This window comes from Gymnodraco acuticeps, unplaced genomic scaffold (assembly GCF_902827175.1).
Source record: "Gymnodraco acuticeps unplaced genomic scaffold, fGymAcu1.1, whole genome shotgun sequence".
Classification (NCBI taxonomy): domain Eukaryota; kingdom Metazoa; phylum Chordata; class Actinopteri; order Perciformes; family Bathydraconidae; genus Gymnodraco; species Gymnodraco acuticeps.
Window position 1 is genome coordinate 359,785 of NW_022992040.1, and position 24,373 is coordinate 384,157.

A 24,373-nucleotide genomic window follows, 5' to 3' on the forward strand; every position below is an offset into this window, starting at 1 on the left:
TCATGAATATGAGTGTGTGTGTGTGTGTGTGTGTGTGTGTGTGTGTGTGACTGTAAGCATGCCTCCACCAGAACATATGGCCTGAATGAAACCTCATCCTCGTCATGAATAATGGAAAGAGAGGCAGGGAAAGGTTAGGGGGCTGGCTGCAAGAGAGCACCAAAAACACAACATTGTTGATGCTTTAGAACATTTGCAAAGAGAAGATTTGTTGCACTTCTCGATCGATAGATGAGGGGTCAGCAATGTGCCACTTGCGATGGTCAATCTCCCCTTGTACCCCTTTGGCTGTGATATCTGTCACTTTTCCCTGTTGGTGATTGTTTACTTCAAACCCTTGAGCTCTTTTCTAGGAGAAAAACAAAACCCATAAAACACCTCCAGCATCTTTCTTCAAAAACACTCATCTGTGTAGCCTCCGTTTCTCCTTCTGAGCCCCAAGAGTTTGCCCTACCCTCCCAAACACACATGCACCCGCACACACAGCGGCACACTGACACACACACACACACACACACACACACACACACACACACACACACACACACACACACACACACACACACACACACACACACACACACACACACACACACACACACACACACACACACACACACACAAAGCAGATACTTTGCGGCCGTTTACAGGGAACTGATGCGAGCACACATTTGACAACATTATAGTAAAGAAAATGTGAGGAAAACCAGGGTGGAGACGCACATCTGACCTGACAGCTCTGCCTGTCACTTCGCATGACAATTCAGCAATCCACTCACATAAGGAAAATGCTCCATGTGTGAGTTAAAACACTTCACAGGCTACATATGCTGCTCTGAAGCTTGGAATAAGGTGGGTGTATCCAAATATATTTTAAGTGATCTGTTTCTGTTTCTTTGGCCATACCAACAGCGGTGAATCCCATTTGTGGTGTTTAATCTCTTAGACAAATTATATTTACACAATTAAACCGTTGATTGTTTTATCCGCCATTCCTTGTGTTGCTTGATCAGTAGTTACCAAACTTTTTTTATCTGATATATCTCCCTGACTCTCTCTAGTCTAGTTGGAAAACAATTACTGTGCATCCAACTGGTTGATAGTCAATGCCAGATATAATAAAGTGAACTGTTTTCTGTGGAATAACTCTCTATGGAAGAAATATTCCCATAAATATGTTGACAGCATTGTCTTTCCTTACGACTGAACGGCTTACTTGAAACAAGTGGTGCTGATTATTAATTGTTGAGACAATTAAACAATCTCTGTCAACTAATCAAAACTATAAAATAAAAGTGGATCATGAGTTTATGATGATTTGTCAACAAATTTGACACCACAAACATAAATTCCATTCACCTTGATTGAATTTGACACACAACCTTAGTTAAACTTGAACTGTCTGCATGCTCAGATAGTAGAGGCAAATGAGGAAATCTGTTTGTTTTTGTATTTTGAATTAAGTGATTCTCTAAGTGAAGTGATGAGTATTAGCGGAGGTTCTGCTGAGCTCGTTTGTGGCCCTTGTGTGTGAGGAGGACGCAGGGATGGCCCTGTGTGAGGCTCTGTGCTGTGCGACGGGGCCATCAGAGCCATCAGCTCTGAGGACAAAAGAAGGGAATCTCTTCTGTCACAATATGGCTCGTGGCCTTTCAACTCCCCATCTGTTTGTGTGACGCTCACTCTGGAGAGCTGATGCAGAGCTGATACACACACACACACACACACACACACACACACACACACACACACACACACACACACACACACACACACACACACACACACACACACACACACACACACACACACACACACACACACACACACACACACACACACACACACACACACACACACACACACACACACACACACACACAGAGTAGAGAGCGATCAGATGCAAACTGGAGTGTGGCAGAAACTGGCAGCCCCGCTGATGGCCGTTTGCAGGTGCAGTGATGTAGGAGTAATGTGGGGAGAAAGCAGGACAAGCTCCTCCTGAGCTGATGGACAACAATCTGCGTGGAGAGGTCTGATCCGCGCTAGTTATCGCTGTGCTTTTTGCCACCTTGTTGGACTCTTTGTATTCCTGCTCTGCTGTGTGTCTTTCAGCTGCAGCATCTCACTTTCATAGAGATGTTCAATACTACTGTGGGGACTTCAGATCTGAGCCTGGCTTTTGTCAAAGAGAAATCCTTAAATCATTTGTCGTCTTTCATGTCTGATATGGCTATTATCACCAGTTCTGAACAACTATCGGCTTTGCAACAAAAGTGCATCTTTTACCCCGCTCGGAGAAGTGTCATTTTTATTTTCCTCAGTTAATGACTCGTGAAGGGAATTGTGGGGGTCATTGTTGAAACACAGCCCGTCAGAAAGTGTCTGACAAAGACTCTGGAAACTCCTGCTCTGACAGAGATTAATTGTTCTGCTTAGAAAAAAAAAAATCAAAGATGGAAAGAGAGGATCAAACCATTGAAGATGACCAGTTTTATAGACTCTAGATACAGTAGACACACAATCAATGCTACTGTTACATCGTTTGGATGAATCATGCCTTTCAAAGAGCAAATCAATACATTAAACAGCGATTTGGCCTCTGCTATGAGACGCCACAATGCAACCATTCACAGCGGAGCAGCTGTTTCACCATGACAACCAGTATAATCATGAAAACATGTCGGTGGGGTATGGGATGCCTTACACAGGGTCAAGGTTAGATAAGAAGAGCCGCTCTGCTCTCTGGTCCTGTCACACACAGTGATGTCATCATTTAGGACTTTTCAGAAGCAGCAGCAATGTAGCATTTTGATATTTTAAGCTAAAATAATACAACGTTTGACACGTTTTTATCATTATCACTTGAAAGTCATGAGTGATGTGTTATTTGGAAACAAAATAAAACCCAGTCAATTCTCATAGGCCAGTACAGAAGAGTACAGTGCTCCTTGTGCGTGAACAATGGCAGCTTTGTCTAAGAGAGCGATATCAGTGGCTCATTGACTCACTGTGTGTGTGTCAGTGTGTGTGTGGAGTATCCGCACTGAGCTGCTGTGTTGAAGATAGTGCATGTTGCTCAATGACACATGTTGTCTTTATGCAATGTGACAGACATGTAATGCAGATGCTCAATCGTCCATAAGATGGAAAACCCCACTTAAATCTGTACCAACCGGTTCATATTTAGGTGGTTGTTACCCACAGGGCAATCCGCAAAATGACACATAATTACCAAATTGGTTTTTAGTCATCATGCCTGATTTTGGCACATCAGATTTTTCTTGTAGTGTTTCAGGTCAAAATGCAGTTTTGGCTCACCTCGTCTCCAGACTGTGGTCTCATCAGAGATACTTGGTCGTAACCTCTCCTGAACAGACACCACACAGCATCTAGCTTTCCCTGAGAGGATCAAGAAAGAGGAAATAGTGTCATAGATTAATAATAAAAAACAAAACCTAAAAATACATGGTAATTGTAAAGGTAATGCTTAACAGACTAACCTTAATGGGCGAGTACCACTTCCTCGGCTCTTGCGGTCCACGTCGTGCTTTTCGTGGTTTGGGCTCATACGGTTCAAATTCCTGATCTGGCATCTTTATAACTGCATTTTTAGGTTTGTCCAACTTTGCCCCTTCCTCAGTCGAGCCCTTCTCCCCCCATCGCACCTAAGAAAGACTCATTAGAAGGTATATCCTTTTGAGTGTATGTGTGTTTGTCTGTGTGAGAATACATACCTCCATGCGTTTGATGCCACCCACTCCTCTTCCTCCATAGTAGGATGCATCCACTGTGGGCCACCTCTTTTTGGGCATCCCATCCTCATCGTCTGACTCCTGAGAGCGAGACGCAATTACATGAAACAGCACCTTATCTCCCAAACATACTAATATTGATATTAACAACATCACTACCCTATCAATAATGTCACTAATAAGTGGTTATAATGAGTGAAAAAACAAGTCTTACTGGCTCTGGAGGAGGAGGTGGTGGAGGTTCTTTGATCACCTGAAGGGAAAGGAAGAAATGCCATGAGGGAGCCAGATATATAATCAACAGTGGTGGGTAGAGTAAACAAAAACGGTTAAAAAACTCTTTAATTTATTATATCAACTGTCCTCAACAGTTAATAATAAATGTGAAGTGCAATTTTTATTTGCATTAAAGTGCCATATCAAGAAACAGTAAACCAAAAAAATACAAGTTACTATCTATTAAAAAACAAAACACTTTCACTGTCATTACTGAATCCTGAGAGGAGAGGCTTGGATGCAGTCTGCAGTGTAGGCGTGTGTGTTCCCTTTCTACCCACCACTGGTAATCAGTGTTGGGACTAACGCGGTACAAGTAACGCGTTACTGTAACGCCGTTATTTTTAACAGTAACTAGTACTCTAACGCATTGCTTTTACATTTCGGTAACTCAGTTACCGTTACTACATGGTGCGTTACTCCGTTAGTTTTTTTTATATAGTCAACAGCCAGGCGAACAGAGATGAGAACTGTACTTAAGTACAGTACTTGAGTAAATGTACTTAGATACTTCCTGTGTCACATGCAGAGACGGGCTGTGGGCGTGTTTGTGTTGTTTACTAACAAGACTATCATGGCGGCGGCGGAGCTCAAGTCTAGTTTCTCCACCTGGAGATATTCTCACTATTTCACTTTTGTCGAGCACAAAGAACGTTTTAGTTAAATGTATCCACCTGGAGATATTCTCACTATTTCACTTTTGTCGAGCACAAAGAACGTTTTAGTTAAATGTAAGTTGTGTCTTGGTTGGTCAAAGATCCTATCTACTGCCCAAACCAGTAATTCAAATATCTTAAAACATCTGCAAAACAACATGCTGGGACGAAGCTAGTAGCTAAGACCACAGAGACTCAGCCGACGCCACTCCACCTCCACCTAAGCAACAGCGGCTGGATTTTAACCGAGGGACTGTTATCCAGGGAAAAGTCGATAAAGCCATTGCACGGTATGTTGTAGAACACATGCAGGCTATTGCTACAGTGGAGTCACCCGCTTTCAGGGAGCTAGTTAGCATGATAGCATGTCCGGGCGGCACACGGCATATGGGACGGAACACTTTTTCCAACTACCTGGAGAAAGAATATACAAAAATGGAAAGCCAGCTAATATCGATGCAATCCAGATTGCATATAATGCATGTCAAGTTGATCAACAGATTGTATTATTCTCCAATGCAATAACAGTACTGAAATGAAGGCTATAAGGGCATTAATGGGAGCCCTTTTTACAAGTAACTAACGTAACTAAACGTTAATTTTCACAGTAACGCATTACTTTTGGGTGTAAGTAACTAGTAAAGTAACTGAGTTACTTTTGAAATGAAGTAACCAGTAATGGTAACTAGTTACTGGTTTTCAGTAACTAGCACAACACTGCTGGTAATTAAACAATGTTTGAAGTTTGCATACTTAAGTCTGAGGTTCTACTTACCAGAGTGCAGCAGAGTGGCCAGAACCACCACATCATCAGCAGAGCCAACAACAGGAACACCGCCGACAAGGACACCAGCACGATGGTGCCGTCAAACTGCACATAGAACAGAGTGACGGGAATTAGATTAAACTGGATTTACAGATGATGGACGAGAAAATGGTGAAAATTAAGTACTCACAGCCTCCTCTGATGACAGACACAACAGAGGAGAGCTCAGAGAGGAAGGAGAGAAGAAGAAGACTAAAGAACCAAAAGAAAATATAAGGGTGAAAGTTTATTCAAATAAGGCTGCATGCCAGAGGGAAATATCGTGTGTTTTTTTGTGATAGAAGTGAATCTGCACACAGGATGTACTCACACATTCAGTGGTAGTGATGTGGACAGAGCTGGTGATGTAGGAGAGGCCCTCATTCATGCTCACTTGCAGGTAGATCACCCTGGGAAAAAACAACAGCTTTTGACTGGTTGTATCGTCTGACTGTACAAGTTGCCCGGGGTGTCAAACACATTCCTCCATCTACTGTGTCCATACTTGCAGCCTTTAAAGCAAAAATCCGCATGCTGACATAGACACAAAACCAGAGTCTTTAAAAAGGTCAGGGAATTCTCCACCCTCAGAAGGAATCTTCTGTTTGGATCAGACTCAGAACTCTAATGTGGAAACCACAGACAGCTAAATTACTTGTTATTCTCCAGAATCCCGGCTGATATCTGCAGCTAATTGCAGGAAGACAAGCAGGGCATGGACAGGACACAGGAGTTAAAGTTTAGTCTTAGTTGGGCAGAGAGTGAGGTAGATGGAAGCAAAGACTATACGGGATTGAGGTATGAGCGGAATATGAAGTTTAGTAATTCAGGTGAAGGGTTTAAAAACAAAGATTATCACCATGAAACTTCCCGAGTAGATTATTTACATAAGGACAATCTTTTTTGTATTACAACTTCTCTTAAACTTTATATTTAAACATCCAAATAAGGCGTTTTTTATCCAACTCACTTTCTGTGATAAAGAAATCTATATCTCCAACTACATCCCCAAATATACAAAGTGTAGTAAATGAATATCCAAATGTGTTTTTAGATGTTGTCTTTTCACTAGTCACTAAGAGAAATCATGTGGTTGAAGCAAAAATAGCCAGAACGCCTGTAGTGTCTCCCTTGAGAAGAAAAACAAGACAAGAAGGTGGATACGCAGGCAGCTGGATTGTTGTTATAGGTTTGGGAAATAATTGAGAAAGGCTTCTTGTGCTGTTCTTATGGTTTTTAGGGGGGATAGACAAGGGGGGCATTGAGCTCTGGGTTTAGATTTGAGGAGGGGGGAGGTCACTGCAGGGGTGGGGAGGGAGAGCAGAGGGGAGGAAACAGAGTGGGGGATGGTAGGAGGAGGGCCTTTCCTGTTCTACATCCCTTCAGCACTGTCCCTCCCTTCTGAGACCCCTTCTTCCCTTCCTCAATCACTGACTCTGTTTTCGCCTCCTCACCCCTCCTGTATCCTCTCCATACCACTGTAGCTCGTCTCATAACTCATGCTGACACTGACTTCAGAGGGGGAAATTGGCGGTGCAGGTGCCACTCATCTTTTCTTCTACTTCTCCCCCCCCTTTCCCATTATATGGCCAGGCCTCCTTTCAGGCAGGCAGGGGACGCGGTGCTATCAGCTCCTCTCTGACAGATACATCTCAGCCCCTATCAATCATTAAACTGTCCACTATATATGTCTTTGCCCCCTGTGTGTGTGTGTGTGTGTGTGTGTGTGTGTGTGTGTGTGTGTGTGTGTGTGTGTGTGTGTGTGTGTGTGTGTGTGGTGTGTGTAGGCGTGTAGGCGGGGGAGCTGCATCCGGAAGGTTCCCAGTCAACATACATTTGTGTGACACAACGTCAATGACTTCATTATATGCGACAAGGCTTGGGTGGAGCAGGAGGTGAGTGAGGGTCTCTTTGGGGTTTTGGTAAGAGGTGATGCTGGGAGCTGGAGTTCCTCCGACTTCATGCAAAGACTTCACAACCCCAAAACAGGAAGCAGTTCACCTATAATGTGATCTGACATTTTTACGGGCAACAGCTTATGATTATTTTAGATCAAGTTTGTTCAATTACAATGGAAAATGTTGCTTTCTAATGTAAGAGTAGGCAATCTCTACACGTTTTTATCAACTTTGGTACTTAAAACAGATAAAGTAATTATAGTAGGTGACTTTAATATTCATGTTGACGATGATAAAGATAGCCTTACTGTTGCATTTAACTCTATATTAGATTCTGTTGGTTTCTGTCAGAGTGTAAATAAACCAACCCACTGCTATAATCACACTCTCGACCTTGTTCTGACTTATGGTATTGAAATTGAGCAACTATTAGTCGAACCGCATAATCCTGCTTTATCCGACCATTTCTTAGTAACTTTTGAAGTACTGTTACTAGACTACAAAGCATTAGTCAAAAGCTCCTGCAGCAGAAACCTATCTGTTAGTGCTATAGCCAAATTTAAGGAAGAGATTCCACCAATACTTATCTCGATAGCATGTCTGCATGTAGGGGAGGAAACTTATACAAAATGTACACCACCCCAAATTGATCATGTTGTTGATAGTGCTATAGATGCGCTGCGAATAAAATTAGACTCTGTTGCTCCTTTGAAAAAGAAGAAAATAAAACAACATAGATTAGCTCCATGGCATAATGCCAAAACCCGCAAAATAAAGCAAAAGTCGAGACAACTTGAAAGGATATGGCGTTCCACTAAACTTGAAGAATCTCGTTTAATTTGGCATATTACTCTCAATGAATATAAGAAAGCACTGCGTAAAGCGAGAGCAGCCTACTACTCTTCATTAATAGATGAGAATAAGAATAATGCAAGATTTATTTTCAGCACTGTAGCCAGGCTGACAGAGAGCCCAATAGCTCGATTGAGCCTTCTATTCCCATAGCACTCAGTAGTAATGATTTTATGTGCTTTTTTAACGATAAAATTGTTACTCTTAGAAACACAATTAATGACCTCTTGCCTTTGACCAGTATAGTGTTATCAACAGCTCCCGGAAACGTAAGTTCTAATATTACACTAGATAGTAAACTAGAATGCTTTTCAGCCATAAACCTTGAACAATTAAATTCAATGATTCTCTCTTCTAAACCATCAACGTGTATGTTAGACCCAATTCCAACTAAGCTGTTGAAGGAAGTTTTTCCATTAATTAGCACTTCTTTATTAAATATTATGAATATGTCTTTATTATCAGGCTATGTTCCACAATCATTCAAAGTAGCAGTGATAAAACCGCTTCTTAAAAAGCACAACCTCGATCCAGAGGTTTTAGCCAACTATAGACCTATTTCTAATCTTCCGTTCCTCTCAAAAATTCTTGAGAAAGCAGTTGCAAAACAGCTGTGTGATTACTTAAAAAACAATGATTTATTTGAAGATTTTCAGTCTGGCTTTAGAACACATCATAGCACAGAGACAACTCTGGTTAAAGTCAGAAATTACATTCTAATAGCCTCTGACAAGGGACTTGTCTCTATTCTTGTTTTGCTCGATCTCAGTGCTGCATTTGATACTATCGATCATGATATCTTATTGCAAAGACTAGAGCACTTAGTTGGCATACAGGGAACTGCTTTAGGCTGGTTTAGGTCCTATCTATCTGAACGCTCTCAGTTTGTACGTGTCAACGATTAATCTTCCATGCAAACCAAAGTTAGCCATGGAGTGCCACAGGGCTCAGTGCTCGGACCTATTTTGTTCACATTATATATGCTTCCGTTAGGCAATATTATAAGGAATCATTCTGTACATTTTCATTGTTATGCGGATGATACTCAACTATATTTATCAATCAAGCCTGATGAAATTAATCATCTAAATAAAATTCAAGACTGCCTCAAGGACTTAAAAAACGTGGATGACCTTAAACTTTTTGATGTTAAACACGACCAAAACTGAAGTTATTGTAGAATCTACGAAACAAATTATCTAAAGATATACTAACTATGGATGGCATTAATTTGGCCTCCAATGAGACTGTAAGGAATCTTGGTGTTATATTTTATCAGGATTTATCCTTTAACGCCCACATAAAATCAATTTCAAGGACCGCCTACTTCCATCTACGTAACATTGCAAAAATAAGGCATATCTTGCCTCAAAACGATGCAGAGAAACTAGTCCATGCATTTGTTACTTCAAGGCTGGATTATTGTAACTCCTTATTATCAGGGTGTACCAAGAAGTCAGTCAAGTCACTTCAGCTGATTCAAAATGCTGCAGCTCGTGTACTAACCAGAGTTAGGAAAAGGGACCACATTACTCCTGTTCTGGCTGCCTTACATTGGCTCCCTATAGAACACAGGATAGAATTTAAAATTCTTCTTCTCGCCTACAAAGCCCTTAATGGGCAGGCGCCATCTTACCTTAAATAACTCATTATACCCTACTGTCCTACTAGGGCATTGCGTTCCAAGAATGCAGGGTTGTTGGTTGTTCCTAGAGTCTCTAAAAGTACAATGGGAGCCAGAGCCTTTTCTTATCAAGCTCCACATTTGTGGAATCAGCTTCCAGTTTGTGTTTGGGCGACAGACACCCTATCCGTTTTTAAGAGTGCGCTTAAGACCTTCCTTTTTGATAAAGCTTATAGTTAGGGCTGATTAGATTCAGCCCCTAGTTTAGCTGATATAGGCTTAGTTTGTCGGGGGACATCTTACTGCTTCCTTCTCTCTGTCTATACCTGTGTACTCTCATGTTCCGATTAACCCAGCTTCCCCAAATGTCTTTCTTTTTGGTGTCTATATACGCTGGGATCCGGAGTCATGGATGATCCTGCGGTCCTGTGTCCTGCATCGCGAGCCCTGGAGTTGTGGCTGTGGTCCTGGATCATAGGTCCTGGATGGATATCCTCGTGGATTCATCTTCCTATTATACACACATGCATTTCCAAACATTTGGACTACCTATGTTGCAAATGTATTATATTTTCAATTTATACACGGTATCTATTGCACGTCTGTCCGTCCTGGGAGAGGGATCCCTCCTCTGTTGCTCTCCCTGAGGTTTCTCCCATTTTTCCCTTTAAACTGTGGGTTTTCTCCGGAGGTTTTCTCCGGAGGTTTTCTCCTTGTACGATGTGAGGGTCTAAGGACAGAGGGTGTTGTATTGTCATACTGATATTCTGTACAAACTGTGAAGTCCACTGAGACAAATGTAACATTTGTGATATTGGGCTATATAAATAAACATTGATTGATTGATTAGTTCCTTTCCTGATGTGTAGCACATTTCTAGGTACACACATCTAATTCGTTCCCCCTGTGTTTTATAAATGCCTTTCATTTACTACTAGTCACTTAATGATTCTGCCTCAGACAGATGCTGTGATTACTGGCTTCAGTAGTTAAGCTTTAAAGTGCATATTTTGCCTCAAAATTCAACTTATGAAAACACACTGTGTTTAATTCTGGGTAATTGTATTCACTGAGGAAGGCCATGAGACAATGTTGAAGGCCTAAGACAAATCATGCAAATGGGCCTTGTGCTCAAACCTAATTGTTTCTTTCTTTACAATGACAGATGTAAAAATAGTTAAAATATAAAATCTGATGATCTTGGGTGATGAGAAAGAGAATTTGGTTCAGCAGACTAAAACAGCGCTGTGTTGGCATACAGCAGTACACAAAGGGACTTGTTTATTATATCAAACACCAGTCCAGCCTGTACAGTGGCCCTCTCTCACTCACCTCACTTCACATTTCCATATCTATCTGTCAGTGTTGCACTGCAGCCCAGAACTCATGATCCGGCTGTTGGCCTCCTCTGGGCCCTTCAGCCATTCACAGCTGACTTCCTCTTTAGTGGCACTTAGGATGATAAGGCAGTGCTGACTCTGCTCTAATGGTTTTCTGTTACATGGAAGGACGCCTCCTTCAGGCACCAATGCAGTGAGTAATGATGATTTTTGCTCCTCTCTCAGGAGGAGCAGCACCCCCTGCAAGAAAACCCTACCAGCTACAACTTTTGCTGGATTGTAAATGAGGCAAATTGACTTTTTCCTTGTAGAAAAATCTCAGGAGTTAGCAATAACATTAACGCTCATAGCTACTTTGAGCACAGAGCCATCGTTACTGGCATTAATTTCACCTGTGCTTTTTCCACAAAGTAAAAACGTCTGCAGTGGAAACAGTCAATTGTTGCTGACTGTTTCTGATCCACTTATATCCTCTGATAGTTTCCCTTCCATTTCCATGCCACATCTGTGATAACATGCAGGTAAAAATAATACTGTTTGTGATTCTTAAATATGGCTGCTGCCACAGTGTGAAAACATGTAGTTTCTTCCCCATCTCTGAACAGTACTTCCCCTTCGAAGCAGTACTTTTCACAAGCAGACAAGACAAACTCAAATCACGCTACAAATCTGAGTGACAGCAACAAGACAGATGATGACTGGGAGGTGTCTGAGGCCGCGGGCCGGAGTGTATAATTATGTACGGGACTGAAGGCATCGGGGCCGGGGAGGCTGCTGGGCCTCGGTCCATCGCTACCCCGCAAGAAACTTCTGCTCTGAAAGACCAGGAGCCAAGCTGGAAGCCCTCAGAGGAAACTTTACACTGCCCCGCCGACTCCACTCACACTTTTGCTCTCCCAAAGTGTCAGACAGACATTGGGATACATCACACAACACCCAAACACACACACACAGTTGCGAAGGTCCTCTCCAGCAGGCTCTCATTAAGTCGTGTTCCTGGGCTCTACTCCTGTTGTCCCCTTGTGATTGGTGTCTGGCTTCGTTAGCTGTGACAAACACTGATTGATCACAGACACTCAATGACTTTGGCCCTAATTTGTTCAAGGACAGCATTCTTCTGTGTCCATACAAAACTTGCGTGCAGCTGGCAAATATCTGGGCTCAGAGCGTTACAGCTGAATGCGGAGAGCTTGGCAACTGGACTGATGGCTGATTATGAGTGTGGGGGGGCAGGGGCAGCCAAAAGACATGTGCAGCTTACCTCCCAACCTCATCCACGACAGGAGCAGGACAGAGCAGGAAGGTATCCTCTATGTCAGCTGGTCTCTCATCTGCACAGGGGGAGACAGGCACACTTTATATAGGAGAACATCTGCAGCCTAAACCTGGTTCTCACATTTTTCTTAAATGCACAAATCAAACCAGATGATACCTTAAAATGTAAGCTTGTGTACGGTTGCGTAACTTACCCACACTGTGTGTATCATTCAGTTTGAAGCTGCAGAGCACCTGGTCAGTGTTTCTGGCATGGAGGAAGCCATTTCCTCTCACCACCACCTGGAAACGCTCTGAGGGACACCAAAAAAAGGTAAGCACCATTATTAGCAATATCCACATTTACACACATAACCATAGTAAAACACATATTTTCAGCTGTATGTAAGAGAGGTTAAAGATACAAATCAGTTTCCTATTTTAGTTCAGTTAAGTAGAACAATATTGCTAGCAGGCATCTCCTTTCCCCAATGTGCTCAACTTCGGCAGGTGATACTTGTGCATGCCTCATTTCCGCTTGTTTATATTTGTGTGCTTGTGCGTGTATGTGTGGAAAGGCCATAATAAGCTCCAATGGTGCTAATGCTAATAGTGCTGCAATTCACAAATGTGTGCCATGCAGTTGCCAGAAGGTGTGTGTGCATATGTGTGTGTGTGTGTGTTGTTGACCTTTAGCTTCCCCCAGGCACTGTTAAAGCGCACTGACAGTGGCTTGCCGGCATATGCTGGAGTGTCTATGTGGCTGCTACCCAGCATATGTTAGAGAGCGGGGAAAAAACACTTGCTTAAAAACATGCCTGCAGGGCCCAGAACAGCACAGCACTGTCAAAGTAGGTCTGACCTTACCTATGGCACCATTAACACATGTCTGTATGCATATGTATGCAATGTAGTGTACATACTGTATGCGTATAGTGCCTTTGTGTTTTTCAGAGGAATGTGTAAGCATGTGCATGTCTTCATTATGCGTTTGAACGTGCACATGTTGGTATTTGTGTGTGTGTGTGGTCTCTGGCTGTGCACTCAGCTTTCCTCTAGCATTATACTGGCTAATAGAACTGAGGGTTTGCCACACCTTTAACATTTAAAGCTCAAGCGTGAAGATCACTGGATAAAAACATCATGTTGGTGTATATGTGACAGTATTTTCCTAAAGGTCACACTCACTGCTATGAAAAGTCATAAGTACAGACACACAAACTAGAGGTAGCACTGAGTGGAGAAAATAAAATCAATTTACCGGTCATCTCTACATATTTACAGATGCTGTAAAAATGTTTAAGAGTGCAGATTGGCTATTGGAGGAAATCCAGGAAGAAAAGTTTTGATGTGCACGGCAGATGGAAATACAGCTCTCAAAAGACTGGGATAAGTTGTATGTACTACATATACAATATGGTTATCAGATAATACATATTACTCAACTGAAAGCATTAGTTTGTGCAGAAAGTGTAGTTATCCAAACTCAGAAAGATAAAACCTTCAATAAAAGTGTGTGCTTATTTACAGCTGTTCAATGACTTGCAATGTGTCAATACTGCTCATGTCATTTCTTTAGCTAGACTCAGATAAGTATACACACAGGAACACACTAAGACCCCCATGACAGACAGCCAATATATATTTACTGTTAACCATGTTCCATGTCTCCTCCCTCCTCCTGCCCTAATTCTTCTAGAAAACACAACCACAACACTCATTAATTACAACAATAAAAATACATTATCATAAGTTTGATTGTATTTATTTCACATTAACTTATGGTTTATGTGGTTTGCAGTGTCCCACTTAATTGGAGGGTTTAACACAAATTATTATTATTGCTCAGTGCAGTGGCTGCTTCAGCTGTCACACCCCCCCCCCCCCCCCCCCTTCACGCAATGTTACCATCAAAAAGCATAAGCTGCACTGAGACAGGGCGGATGTGCACACCAGTGGTCTTTTTTTCAGCTAATTTTAAATGTAATCTTAGTTATTATCATATTAAGTGAACGAAATTCAGTTTTCTGGACTAAAATCTTTTTTGGACAATTTAGTCTCACCATAAGCAAAGAAAAAAGCAACTATGTTAGTACACTTTCAGCCAATGTTGAAATATTACACATTTTTAAATCATGAGCTTATATTTAACATTTAAGTCAATGAAGTCTAGCTAAAATGTCCCCTTGTTTCTTTAACCCAAGCCCGTTGTTATGTTTACTTTAAGTGTTGAGTGTTGAGAAATAAACAGATTTTACTCCAATGACAACTGTCTTATTGCAGACTGATAATGGTCCCACTATTTTAGAAAGTAAAATTTGATATATAAAATGGCTTTATTCACCAGGAACAGTGTTGTACATTGCACTATGTTGACATGTAACAGTTTAACATCTACGATTAAATACTTATTTATCCTGAGTCATTGTGTGTTGTCATTGATGGGCACACAATGAAAATGTCTCAATCTGAACATCTTCTACACACACCCTGACACACCGAGGCTTGATGGGCTAAAAGGTCAGTGCTGTCAGACACATGGTGGGCAGGGACTGGTGGTGCCCTGCTGACATGTACAACACATGCTCTGCCCTCTCCTCTCCTCTGTGGCCACATGTTCATTTACATCTACACCTGAGCGTCTGACAGGAATTACATTTGTATGAATGTGTGTCTGTGTGCAACTACGCACACGTTCATGCATGTGTGTTTCGTGTGCGTGGAGAATATGGGCTACGGCTTGTCCGAACGGCGGCTCTTCAATCACGTTAGTGCGACGGGACAGTGAAGGGCAGGGAGGGGCGAAGGAGGGCAAAACAACAGGGAGGAAAGGGTCAGACGTTAATGAAAGCAGCAATCTCTGCTGTCATGTTAGATCTGAGGCCCAACTCTCAGTGTCCTCTCAGTGTGTGTGTGTGTGTGTGTGTGTGTGTGTGTGTGTGTGTGTGTGTGTGTGTGTGTGTGTGTGTGTGTGAGAGAGTGGGGGGGGGGGGAGAATCATTGCTGTCATGTCTGATAGTGGGGCCCAACGTTCACTGTCCGGTCTGATGGCCTGTTTGCAGGCAGCTCGGTCTGGTCACTTCAAATCAATGTGAGGGATATGTATGTATGTAAGTGTGTGTGTGTGTGTGTGTGTGTGTGTGTGTGTGTGTGTGTGTGTGTGTGTGTGTGTGTGTGAGCTGACTAAAGAACATCTTAACATGTGTGTGCGTTTGTGTAAAGCATGTCTGTTGTGTGAATATGCGAGGAGACGGAGAGAGAGACTGTCACAATACCTATGCAATACGTCAGTATGTAAGTACATGTAAATGCATCACTGTGGAAGGATGAGGGAAGAAGGTTACATTCAAACCTCTTGGGAAATAATAGCAAACTCCTTCTAAATTGTGCTTGACAATAAGATTATATCACATTCTACTGCAAGAACAAGCTTTGAGCGAGGGACAGAAGTTATTTTTTTTACAGAAACGTAAAGCATAAGATATAAGCATTGGAAGTCTAAAATAAGAGCTGTAAAATATTCAAACACATCATGTCACAACAAAGGGTTTGCCTTTTGCCGCGCACTATAAGCATCAGCACATTAACATCTTTGTCCTTCATTAATTAGTCCAGAATCAGGCCTTGGTTTAAGTGGGTCTTTGGTTTCTTAGTTCACTGACCATTAGACTGTTCATCAATCGAATAATAAATGAGGCTGTTGGAGGATATTTGGGCACATGTCGAGTGACACACTGAGGCTCTGGCAAAAGGCCAGTAATTATCATGGGGGCAACTCTAATATACCTTCCTCATTTTTGTCCTTTCAAGGCAATATTTTCATTGCTCTAAAATAATTTATCCTCCTATCTTCCCCCAATACTTTCCCTTCTTCATATCCCCTCTAATGGATGCTAATCTCCTTTGGTTGTCCTGGTAGCACTGCCGCAAATGCACTCTCTTAAGTGAGTCCTAATAAGGCCATGTCAGAGCTCATTCATCCTGCTGGCTACACATAACAGCTCTCTCTCCCCGTCCCTCTCACTTCCTGAAAATGTAGTCCAGACCTCTATGGTCCAGACCTTCTTATTATACATCCATGGTCCAGACGCATGAGAGCTGGACATGGAAGAATAGTTAAGAAGCAGGACAGGGTTGAAACCGCCTTTTACATATACAATGTGGCAAACTAGGCCAGAGAAGCAGCCATGCTTAAAGATTCACGGCTAATTCCTCTGACCAACACCCCCCCCCCCCCCCCCCTCCTCTTTTTTGCACACACGCTGTGCTGAAGCGGATATGCTAATTTCCCCCGGCCGTGAATGACAATACGCTCTCTGTCACTCCGCGGTCACAAGCGTCCATGCGATAACTCAACCTCATGTTCCCCTCCAGAGGATGACTGTCACCTGACACAAACACACACCGTGACCACCTTCTGTCTTGATAAGGAGGGGAAGCCCCCTGCCGCTCTTACCTCCTGCGCACACACTGGACGGCTCGGCCGCTAGAATCTCAATGCAGGACTTCTTAATGATCTGAGAGATAAGACAAAAGGAACAAACAAGTCACAACCATTTACTCACATAGATTGTGTGTATGTCTCTGTATGTCAAAGAGTCTGTATGCTTGGGGTTATTATGTGTCATACCGAGTCAATAATTCCCCTCAGGGCTTGGAAGCCTCCCGTTACAGGGAACACATGTTCCACAGTGTCTGCAATAGTGGCAAGCTAGAAGAACATACAGACACAGAAAGAACAATTATTTTAAGTAATTTGCTTTTTCATGTATTTGCTAAATGTACTATCCTTTTGTGGATGCTACCTGAGTCTTGTTGAATTCTTTGACCCCTACACAGTAAACAATGGCTCCCATTGACCTGGCCCTCTGTGCCTGCAAACAAAGGACAAATAAACACAAAAAAGTGATTTTGAAGAGATTCTGGATTTTTTTAGGGGGGACTTTCTCAGTCCCCACAGTAGTAAATGACACAATTGTACGTACAATTTACAATTACAAATAAGCACTGAATTCATAAATGATGTCCAAAAATGTGTTTGGGATTTCACATTGTTATGGACCTTTGATCACCAAATAAAAATTGGTGCCAGTAAACACAAAGTTGCCACCTTCAGTCACAAGAGCCTCAAGTGTGGAAACATTAGTTTTAAAGTCCCAACAAGTGACTTTAATCTAAAAATATTTTCAATAAAAGTGTTTCCTCCTCAAACCCCTTTACTAAATAACACATCTTACCTCTCGCTGAGCTGTATCAAACTGCCAGTCATTTAGTTCTCCATCGGTCAGAGCGATAATCACGCTGGCTGTCCCTGCAAGACACAACATATTCATGTTCTCTGAAACAATGCACTTAATGTAATCTAATGCAAAAAGCATAATTATACAAGGCTTACCTTGCTTCTCTTGATGAATCTGTGCATTAGCCTGCAATTGCAAAGAAGGCGTTTGTTAAGTGAGTTCAGTTAAATTGACTAAGATAGAAATTAAAAGAAGAAATACTTTATTTTTACATCGCATTAACCATTATCCTACACCGGATTGGTCTTTGCTTTAGGTTTTTAAACATGGATCTCATTTGGACATTTTCATTTCATTTAATAATTTATTTGGCAGGGACAATGCACAGTGATGAACACTTAAAACATTAAAAATGTGTCAAGCGTAACAGTGCCAGATTTAGCTTTGAGCTCATTTCCATCTGCAGTCCCTCACGTAAAACATTTAAGAAAATTACATTTTACAAACATAGCATAAACAAAATACATGATATGCAAAAAGTGCAAAAGAGCAAGAGCAGCATATACACGTATTTACCACATGGCAGTACAATATAGCAGCTACGACATATAAAGTGCAAGAGAAGATAAAAGAGCTACTTAAAGTGCAAGAGGAGATACCCCTGTATTAAAGTGCATTTAGCGGTGATTGCACGTCTGTTTGTTTCTCAACCATTCTTTGAGTTGAACTTTAAAACTATTGAGAGTGGGACAATTCCGTATCTCAGTTGGGAGGCTATTCCAGAAAGAGCTGCCTTTAATGGAGAGTACATTTTGTCCAAAAGTGGTCCATACGGTGGACCTCACAGTCTCCAGTTTCTGACCTAGTGCAGCGTCCAGTGTGTTTTCTGTGGATGAATTCCCCTAAGGGAGGGGGGGCCAGTCCATGTAAACATTTATAAATAAAACACATACTTTTAAAAGACATGTTAAATCTTGAACCACCAAAACATGTTTCTGAAGGACCAAACAAATTAAACTCGACCCAGGTAGAAATGTGGAATTATACTTAATTTGAATGCCTCACTTAAAATACAGTTTCACAAAGCTCAGCATTTTCAAGAAGCAGCAAGTCATGATGCTGATGATCTGAGCCACTCCTCATACTAATCAAATGGGCCCCAGTACCAGCTGCCAGGCTCTATTAATCCTCAATGGATATTTTCTAGAACAAAACCTTATAGTGAAAGCTGGTGGAGCACATGTTGGGTTCTCAGTCTCATTCTTACCATCTCCAAGCCTAAGTTCATAAATGTGTCTCCTCCAGGGACAACTCTACTCAGATCTTGTAAGCCTCCGTTGATGGCCTCCCTGTAGAGAAAACCGACAAAAATATATCGTAAGGAATCAGCTTTTAGCAAAAGACATTAACACAGATGTATTATACAGTTAGGAGGAGAAAGGTAGTAGTAATACTGGATGAATTTGTGTGCAAGTACATTTTTATTTGCGAGAAAATATGTTGGGAAAATAGAGAAGTTTGGAAAACCCAAGATAAACACAACAAGAGAGGGCATGTTCAATTCTGGGGAAGTGTAGTGCAGGGAGGGAAAAACCCAGACACGGTCCAGGTGTTATTCAGATGCGGGCCTCACCTGTCCTCCGTCAGTTTTAGGATGATTTTTCCGTGTGAGGAGAAGACGATGAAGGACATTCGCAGCATGGGGCTGCAAACACACAGTGGTTTTAAATTAACACGAGCAAAAACAGAAAACATCCAGATTCTTTAAATTACCAATACTGCCTGTACCTGATGAACTTCTTCGCCAGCTGCTCCACAAAAGAGTAAATCTCTATCCAGTGATGCTTCACACTTCCAGATCTGTAAAACAAGAACATGAATGTATCAGGGATAATGGGATGTTGCCTGGGATGACTCATTATTATTAACCACATCAAATACAATTGTATTGAACTGAACGCAGGATAAAGATTTGTGGCCAAACTTTTGAATAGGTTGCAATTAAATCTGGGACAGACATTCACGTTCCCATCATATTGATCTGTTATACCTTTGATGATCCCTAAACCTAGGTCAACATTTTGAATTGATAAAATTGTTGGTTTATATCCAAAACATCCAAACAAACAACAACCCCATCACTGCAGCTGTCCTTTTGTGTCACACTAAAACATAATGTTAGCAATGTCAAGTATTTTAGCATGCTAACCTTAGCATTTAGTTCCCAGAGCCACAATAGACTGCTGCTAACACTTAAGTAAGAAAAGGTCACATAAAACCTCATCTATACCTTATCAAACTTGTTAAGCCACCCATTATCTTCACAACAGAGGCGAAACCCATAAGTAAAAAGTAAAATTTGCTCATCACTATTCATTTGTAAAATGTATAATAAGGCCATCGCTTCACTTAAGTTTAGATTGGAAGGGATTTAACGTCCTTCAACTCTGTTTTATCTGCATTCGAGGACTTTGCTCTCCGTCACATTCCATTAGTTCGGACAGTAACCTGTGAGCGGTGAGAGCTGCTGGTTAGCCGCTACATGCTGCTGTGTATACGACAGTGTCCTTAATGAAGCCCAGTCCCAGGGGGCTGCTAATGGGGGCTAATTGCTGCTGGGCCAGAGGGTTGAGGTTAGACAGGGACAGATGTAGCAGTCCGCCTCTAGCAGGGACCATGTAGCAAGCAGCTGGGCTGTGGGTCTGTGTGTTGGGTATCTGTGTTTATGTGACTGTGCATGTGTGTGTGTGAGTGTGAGGGGGAACAGATGGTCCTAGCGAGCACAGCCAGTCTGACAACAGGTTGGCAGTCCGCAGAGTGAAAAGGCTGCGACATGAACAACAGGAGTAAAACCCAGCAGGGGGTAAATGTGAGTGTGAGTGTCAGACTGTATATGACGAGGGTCTATTGAAGGATGCAACATCAAACACAGTGTGTGTGTGTGTGTGTGTGTGTGTGTGTGTGTGTGTGTGTTGTGTGTGTAACAGGGTCATAAACAGAGAGAGAGTCTGAGCTGCTTAGACTCAGGATGGTTCTTTTGTACTGCTCATTTAACCAGTCGCTTCCTGCTCCACTTATCCTTTTCCCTACAAGGGAGGGCAGGATAAAAGCCTTAATCCGGGCAGAGTCTCCTGGGGGAATAGCTCTCCCTCTTTAAAAAAAAAAATCCTTTATCTTAAGAGTCACTGAGTTTAGCAATACACAGACACAACAAAAGCTCAGTTTCCATCCAGTGAAAGTATGTTCTTATGTTAGAAAGTGATTTTTCATTGGTTAAATCAGAAAATCTGAATAATTATTTGAATAACTTTTCACTTATAAAAACAATCCCTCCTAATTATATGTGTGAAACTATTACTTCTAAATAATACACTATCAAACTAATTCAGCAAATAGTCGGCTCCTTTCTTCCTGCATTCCTGAGTTTGAATAATTTAAGGAAAGATCTCATTTTGTCTAAAAAAGAAATCAGTCAAAAGAAATCTCTGTTCAAAACGTATCCATAAAAAACACCTAGAATTATTTGTGTGGGAAACCAGATAGGGAGGAAAAGTGCAGCCTGGTACTTAGTGTGGATCAGACATGGATTGTAGGAATGTTTTCTAATATTTATTATGTTTCTGGTGGAGCACACACATTCTCTACCCAGCATATCTCTTAGCCTTCTGGACAGTAAAGCCGAAGCAAAACATGTGGGTGAGACAAACAGTGAATATGTGAAGATCAGTGTAGACACGTAAAAACATCTCTTATACAAGATGTTGCTCTGTTCTCCACCACTAGATTAGGTCACTGTGTGGCATTTAGGATCTGGAAAACAGCAAAAAAAGCGGTGCCAACTTGGCGAGAAAGAGCATAATCTTCCTGAAGGCTTGCTGAAGCATGCAGGTCCAGACAGTCAAACAAACAGCAGCGTACCAGAGGCTTGGCCATGCGTGACATGCCACACTCCCCAGGCTCCACTGAAACTTTCAGAAGCAAAGGGTAAAGACTGAAGAGCCAATGACATGATGTTTGCCCTGGACATACGAAAGATCATCAATGTGTTGAAACCAAGGTAAAATGTCACTCAACGAGTCCTGCTATGCATCATAGGGTACCCAAGGACTGTACATTCAAACATCTAACACACAGATTATCAGCTTCACTGTAAATCAATGCTCTCAGTCTCATTTTGTGATTATAAGCTGTTATTCTTTTAAAGAGAAAGGACAACAAATTCAACCTTGTATTTTTTCCTTGCCACTCTATCTATCTCTCTCTCTGTTCACTTACAGCATGTTATGACATGTCTGATGGCTTTGTGTCCACAAGCTTATTCTCACCTTGCAACTCAAGCCAAGATAGGACAAACATGTCAATTATAACGTCTACGCAGCTATAAACGGCAGCACAGTCTGCAGAGAGCTCACACGCAGACAATTACTGGAATGGTCATGCTTACACGGCCCAAAAACATGCCATTATGAGAGGTCAGTTTGAAGGTGCTGTGAGGTGGCTGGACATGCATCCCTCTTGCCTTACACGTAGTCATAAGTGTCTATTGAGCTCTAGGCTCTAAAAGTGTATATAAATGGCCTCAAAGATATTCAAAGACTGACATTAGGTTAGTCTGAGTCAGAATAAATAGTATATGCAGGCTCAGGGGCGTATTGGTGGCCTATAGGTCTACAAGGTGTTAGGTAATTGCTAGGTCTCTTATTCTGATCAAGCCGTGGACCTTTGACATCCTCTCAGGCTTCATTTATTCTCAACCTATACTGACTAATATTTAAAAAAAACTAGCCCAAGTAATACTTTATTTTAGTTCAGATATTCTGCAGCATATTTCTGCAGGTTTAGGTGGTTGAATTGTCTATTGTCACCCTGGAAAATTAAAAAGCCAATTAAAAAGAAAAAGCAAGGATTTTTGCTGTTTGCAATCCAAACATTGTTATTACAACTGACTATGGCTTCATAAAGTAATAATAAATAATGTTATAATCAGTGACAATAATGCTTTACAACTTATGCCTTAGAAATTGGTGCCATGTCATTTTGGTGTTTTTGTTCCATTAAAAACGACAACCTAAGTAGATCTGAATAAATCTAACTCTCTGCAGGAGACAATAAAGAATGGGCTCAGCTTCTGGTGACTACATTTCCTTAACAGGATACAATCGGCCCACAGTGAAGGGATAGAAGAATAGTGTTAGGATCACAGGCTGCTCCGCTGTGGGGCCGCCGCTGCTGCAGCTGTGTCCGCAGGCGTCATCAGCCTGAAACCCTATCCATCCTGCTCGCCCTGCCCACATCCCGTGGGTAAAAGCTAGATCTGTTTTCCTCTCCACTTTGAACCGGACGAAAATAAATGAAAAAAAAGCATTCCCCTATGAGAGAAATGTTCTCCCAACTTAAAGTACAATGCTATAGGCTGCATGCGAAAATACACTAAAACATAAAAACACTGAGGGTAAAATAGTTTTGGACGAGCTCTCCGTGATTCATGAAACACCAAACCGCTATACTTTATAAACAGATTATGTGACACAAAAACAAATTGATAAAAACTTAACTTCCCAGCTCACACTTGTAGATTACTTTTCACGAGTAGCATACCGTTACAACAACAGACTGAATCTGACGGGTGCGCTCCGCGTTTCCAAACCACTGGGCGGTTGCATGGCAATGTGCAGCGATGGGAAAGTAACAAAGCCATAAATATTATCGGACACTCACTTGTCCAGGACAAAATAGAGGTCGAAGGCGCCCTGACAGGACCTCTCATCCTCCTCCTCCTCCTCCTCCTGTTGCTCTCCCTGCAGCTCTCCTTTCACCGAGACACCGAGGAAGAAAATTCCCAGCAAAGCCCAGGCGAGGAACATGCGAGTCTGTGTCCTCGCCATCTTTCCCGGTTACTGTTGACTGGTCCGACACTGTGACAACTAAAGAGCTTCACATTTCTTATCATCTGTTTCTGAATCGACTGTGTGTCTGTAACCCGGTGTTTTTCTCGGTGGTCCGTCCTGTTGGGTTGGCATGCATTCAGTCCACAGGAGTGCTGTTCAGTTTAAGCCGGCCTCTCTTTCAGCTCAGAAAAAAAAAATCACTGAAGCAGGGCAGGATGGAGGAGAGGAGCGACACCCGAGGAGAAATACAAAACTCCACTTTAACAGAGATTTGTTTTGGGCAGATCTACTCACTGGGTGGGATTAGCCAAAAATACATTTGAGAATGAGACAAAAAAAACAAAAACAACCATTCCTAAAAAAACTGCCCTGTTTGTTTTTGTTTGTTCACGAGCAATCAGAAGACCAACACCATCAAATAACATTCAATACATTTGTGTTCACGTCCTTTAATGCAGAAATTACTGAATTTTGCTTTGGCTTATAATTCCAGGTTGTTTTAATTGTATAAAAAATGCTGGTTAAAATGTGTGATATTTAATACCTTTAGTTTTGAATAATCCATAATTATTGTTGTTCTTTAAGCATTGAAATGCATCTCTTGTCTCTCTCTATGTTGAAGGAATTTTGCCCTCAAATGAAAAACAGAGGAACTGAAAAGACAATTTAATTATGGGGCCATAATGCAAATGGGAGCATGCCAGGATGTGCTGTGAAAGGTTAACAGTGTTTTCCAAAGACCATCATCAAATTTCACGACAAAATGTAATGTGAAGAAATGTTTT

At 41.8% G+C, this 24,373-nt stretch overlaps 1 protein-coding gene across 2 annotated transcripts in view; it reads right to left on the reverse strand.

The window, feature by feature from the left end:
- antxr1d (ANTXR cell adhesion molecule 1d) overlaps positions 1–23,765 on the reverse strand; it is a 32,235-nt gene extending 8,470 nt beyond the window's left edge. Inside the window, exons 1-17 of one of the 2 annotated variants that reach the window (XM_034201801.1) lie at positions 23,419–23,765; positions 19,489–19,560; positions 19,334–19,405; positions 18,968–19,049; positions 17,856–17,886; positions 17,698–17,771; positions 17,266–17,334; positions 17,091–17,171; positions 16,917–16,977; positions 12,676–12,774; positions 12,468–12,537; positions 5,824–5,902; positions 5,463–5,558; positions 3,970–4,008; positions 3,738–3,836; positions 3,504–3,668; positions 3,322–3,402 (exon numbers count right to left, since the gene is read on the reverse strand). In XM_034201801.1, coding sequence (XP_034057692.1) covers positions 3,322–3,402; positions 3,504–3,668; positions 3,738–3,836; positions 3,970–4,008; positions 5,463–5,558; positions 5,824–5,902; positions 12,468–12,537; positions 12,676–12,774; positions 16,917–16,977; positions 17,091–17,171; positions 17,266–17,334; positions 17,698–17,771; positions 17,856–17,886; positions 18,968–19,049; positions 19,334–19,405; positions 19,489–19,560; positions 23,419–23,585 — 1,437 coding nt within the window. In that variant the 5' untranslated portion in view covers positions 23,586–23,765. Of the gene's footprint in view, positions 1–3,321; positions 3,403–3,503; positions 3,669–3,737; positions 3,837–3,969; positions 4,009–5,462; positions 5,559–5,823; positions 5,903–12,467; positions 12,538–12,675; positions 12,775–16,916; positions 16,978–17,090; positions 17,172–17,265; positions 17,335–17,697; positions 17,772–17,855; positions 17,887–18,967; positions 19,050–19,333; positions 19,406–19,488; positions 19,561–23,254; positions 23,306–23,418 lie in introns of those variants that run through there. The other variant, XM_034201802.1, reaches the window with a different exon arrangement.
- Positions 23,766–24,373: the final 608 nt, after the last annotated feature.